Genomic DNA, 4809 nt, shown 5'->3' with positions numbered 1-4809 from the left:
GTAGACGATACGGAGGTTAAATCTGGGAATCTTTTACTGCAGCATTTATTGCTTAGCGAGTTGTTATTTTTTGTACACTGTACGGTCTGTACATTTAATAATAATTTTTAGCTATCCCCACACAGATAAGAAGTTGATAAAATGTGGGAAAAAACAGCTGTCGTGTTCGATTATTAGATAAACTAATATGACATAGAACTTGTAACCTTTCTTGTCAACAAATTTTATTCGATACTTGGATGCAGCACTTTGGAAAATCGTTGCATAAAAATAAGACACAATAATCCTAAAATAAGTAACAGGAAAAGCGAAACCGTCAAGTTTAGTAAAATCTGTGAAGGTTGCTTTTACGTGCTAAGCTCCATCCTTTTATGATACAAAGAATACTGCGTACCATAAAGATTATTGTTATTGTGCAAAATATAGTTGGGTACGGGGAAAATACGGAATTAATTGCACTACGCGCTTTCTTCAAATAATGGAAGGGAATAATTAGACCCGTGAATATTTTGTTTTTTATAATTACGAAGAGTATCGGCAGCTATATTAAATACTCCCTGGCAAATTATATTCCAAGAGGGAGAAATAACAAAATGACTTTCAGTATTGGACCAGGTGGCTCTTCCGTACTGCGCGATCAGATCCTTGATAGTCGTAATTGCCATAGATGTGTCGGTATGCTGTTCCATTAAAATCACAACTTTTCTGTGTTTCTTAATAGCCACAGCACATTCTTCCTGGCTCCATTGGGACTGGAGAAATGCTGGTGTGATTACAGGGACTACTACTAGACTTTCGTCAATACATCGATGTATCTCATCTATGATACGCATGCCAGGAACAAATGAATCAGCTCCAGTGCACACAAGATCCTTGTCGGTGTTAAGCCTTTCCATTAGATAACTATTTAAGGAGGGCCGGATGGTTTGCTCTACGATATCATAGTCTTTACTGCAATATGGCATAAAGACAACATATTTGAATTTTTTGTTTTTCTTTAGAAGTTTTCTTTTCAGTTTTGTTATGCTTTCGTCTTTTCGTGTCATTCGGCGCCTACAACGACGTAAAATAAAGAATGTGGATATACATAAAATAATTGCCACGAATGATGCAATTACAGTACCGATAATAATTGGGAGTCTGCAAGTTTGTTTGACAGTTTCGAAACTTTTGAAATTCAATACAATTTTATGATTGCCATATTTGCATAGCAATGTTGTTCTGTTAGTAATGCTGATATTTGTAGTCATAATCCACTGTAAAAAATCCAGTGTATCACAATCACACAAGAGAGGGTTCTCAGAAAGGTTGATTGTCAAATATGGTGGAACAATTGCCGATCGTTCTGTGATTTGTTCCGTTTTTTCTGCATTGTAACCATATCTGTACCTCTCTGCTAAAATGTACTTATCAAGAAACTGACTGAGCAACATGTTCATTATGCTGGTATTCTGTTTGTTAGCCGTGACTTGATGCCGAAATATGTTCTCTACTTGTTCTACGAAGGGTATAGGTAAATTTTCCAGCTGGTTGTTTCTTAAGTCAATCAGCGTTAAATACTGCATGTTGTGCCACTCGCTATTCAAAGATGTGAGATCATTGTCACTCAAATCAAGAATGCGTAGCTTGAAATTAGATGAAAGCATGTTTGCCGGTACTACACTAAGATAGTTGCTACGCAAGAATACTATCTCAAGCTCGTTGTTTCGAGACAATATATGCACAAACTCGTCCATATTTTGCATCATATGGAACTGGTTTTTGGACAAGTCAAGTATCTTTAGTGAAGGAAAGCCGCTTAAAAAAGATTGCGATATGTATTCCATATCGTTACTATTTAGGTCCAACATCTGGACTGCATTGAAATTAGATGCCACTGAAACCGTTATATTTAAACTTCTTAAGCTTTTATTGCTTAAATCTAACAATAGTAATTTGTTCGTTTCACACTTTGTCAGATTGATTGCAAAGTTAGCCCTGACATCGGTACCTACTTCTACTATATTCTTACCAAGCAAATATGTTATATTTTCAGGTAAATCACATGTACGTGTAAAGTCCCGTTTTCTAATAACGTCTTTTGTCACAGAACGACATCCACTAATATCTAAAAGTTCAAGATTATACTTTGATACAGATGCACGCAATCTGAACCCTAGTATAACGAATGAAGAATAAGAAACATTGAGATATCTTACGGTCGGAATTGTGTCGTACCATACTTCAGGGGATATAAAGATTATGTTGGCACGACTTATATCTAAATATGTAAGATTTTTGCCTACAAGAGCCTTAGAAAAGTTAGTTCCGAGCATACCAGATTCCGTTTTAGCTTGGATTGCAATTAAAGATAGATATTTGAGCTTACTCAGTTTGCCAGTCAAAGCCGCTTCCACGTTAGATATTTTAAGATAAGGGTTCTCGTCCAAGTGCAGTGCATGAAGGTCAGGCATATAACGAAATATGTCGGGATCCAGGTATCTGAGGTGGTAACATGACGATATGGAAAGAAACTCTAAATGTTCTAAGCCGTCAAGAGAACCTGCCGGAATAAACGTCACAGCTGGAAATTCAATTATTGAAAGCTCTGATACATTTGCCCATGTTTGTTTGCTGAAAGGTGCAGTGGGGAAATGTCTCTTCAATTCATATGTTCCTTTCAAGATTACTTTACGTATATTCGAAGGCAAGGAATGTGGGAAATCGCTCGTGTTGGCTATATTTTTGCAGAGATAAGATGTTTTGTCCTCAGTACAAGTTACAATGGCTTCGATGGCTGTTATAATGACATATATTATCAACAATACTGATCGAATACGTCTTCTTGCCATGGCCTGATTATCAAGTATATGAGGCGATTGGTGTAATACAATGAAATGATCGAATAGATCTGTGCAGCTCAATCAATTATTTCACTTTTCGTTGAGACGTTTTGGTTATCAAGTATATTTTTATTCGCAACGTTCAATATTTGTTCTTGTAAGTTCATCAGTGCTTATTGTCGTTGAGTCTTTGCTTCCTAAAACAGATAAACATGAAGAGATATAAAACAAAGCAGATAATTGTAAGAGCGCACTATTTGTTGAATACAGCAATTAAAAACAATTACATTAATGAATGATAAAATCCAATTATATTAGAACATATAATAACTTGTCACTTAGGTTCTTTGGGTCTGTTTCATGTTCTATCTACGCGTATTGTCGCAACAAACCAAACGGATGATCATTAATTCAGTTTGATACTATCTTTTCTGGACGGTGTATTCCTCTTTTGGTATCGACAGCATGACTTTAAACATGAATCAGATTTAAAATCAGAGTGAAGACACTTCTACTAAGGAACGATATAGCTTCTGCTGATTAATTATTTTTAATTGATTCTAGAATCAGTTCCAATCTTCTGATTTTCATCGACATTTCGATATAGAAATAAACATACAATAATGAACGAAAGCCTTATTCAATGATGAACTTAGCAACATTGTAATATATATATATATATATATATATATGTATATATATATATATATATATATATATATATATATATATATATATATATATATATATATATATATATATATCGTACATCACTGCTAACTATCTGCGTGTGTCATGCGTGTGTCGATGTTTGAACAAAATGAGTATTTTAATTAAAATACAAACGCTTTGCATAAAGTACAATTTAAAACGTTATGACATCAAAACACACATTTAGAAGATAGGAAAGAAATATTGCTCACGTCAATGTGTGATGCATGAAATAATGAAATATCACAATGAATTGTCACTTTTAGTCATTCAGGACTCCTACACTTGTACGAATCTATCTTTCGTCATGCAACAGAGAGGTGCAAAACCAAGTATTGTAGAAACAGACGATTTACATTAACTATCTAAACTTTTAAATGAAAATTGTCAGGAAAGTACACTATCGACATTAACTGATTTAATTTATATAATTTATTGAAATACACAAAGAGGAGAGAGTTGTATGAAATATATTGAATTTTACTGTTAGTTAAATAAACCTTACATCAGTGAGTACTGCCTGATATATTCCACTGAATTGACAAGTTCCATCACAATAGCCTTATACAAATGAGTACTTTATGAAATATCCCTTAAAGCCCGCATCAGCCAGTGCTGAATGAGTACTGTATGGAATACCCCATTGAATTGACAAGTTGCGTCACGATAACCTTATACAAATGAGTACTTCATGAAATATCCCTTAAAGCCCGCATCAACCAGTGCTGTATGAGTACTGTATGAAATACCACAATGAATTGACAAGTTCCGTCACGACAGCCTTATACCAGTGAGTAATTCATGATATGTCACACAAAGCCCAAATCAACCAGTGCTGTATGAGTGCTTTATGAAATACCTCATTGGACTGACAAGTTCCGCAGTAGTGTGCTTATGATGGTTTTGTCATTTTAATTCTATATACATCACTGCCGTCATCTCCCATGACTTTTGAACTTTTAGCAGGCAGGCCAGATATGTTATCCAGCCAGCGTAGTATTAATACTAATAATACATCAACGTAAAATGGCCCAAGTAGAGTCATGTAGTGACGCAGAGAAGTTACCGGCAAAACTGCCATCGTCACTCTACTCATCTCACGTTTTCAACCATAATCCACATACCATTAACAGGTATGCAATCATTGCATCTAAAAGTCGTTGTTGAGCAGTTTTATTAATTATTTTACCAAATGAAGCCGTCAAATTTATGTTAATGGTAAATTAGTCGCTTTTGTTGGTACTTGAGTGACTAATCGTTTTCGTCGACCTCGAAG

At 35.0% G+C, this 4809-nt stretch overlaps 1 protein-coding gene across 1 annotated transcript; it reads right to left on the bottom strand.

The window, feature by feature from the left end:
* Window positions 1-207: 207 nt before the first annotated feature.
* LOC149774728 (toll-like receptor 10) lies at window positions 208-1646 on the bottom strand. The gene has a single exon (XM_089944991.1). It carries the CDS (start codon window positions 1644-1646, stop codon window positions 459-461), a length of 1188 nt encoding a protein of 395 aa, XP_089801117.1. The 3' UTR covers window positions 208-458.
* Window positions 1647-4809: the final 3163 nt, after the last annotated feature.

Source organism: Sinohyriopsis cumingii, unplaced genomic scaffold (assembly GCF_028554795.1).
Source record: "Sinohyriopsis cumingii isolate HCF-2022 unplaced genomic scaffold, ASM2855479v2 utg000160l, whole genome shotgun sequence".
Lineage (NCBI taxonomy): Eukaryota > Metazoa > Mollusca > Bivalvia > Unionida > Unionidae > Sinohyriopsis > Sinohyriopsis cumingii.
The sequence above is the reverse complement of the archived record's forward strand: the minus strand, read 5'-3'. Positions and strand labels throughout refer to the sequence as shown.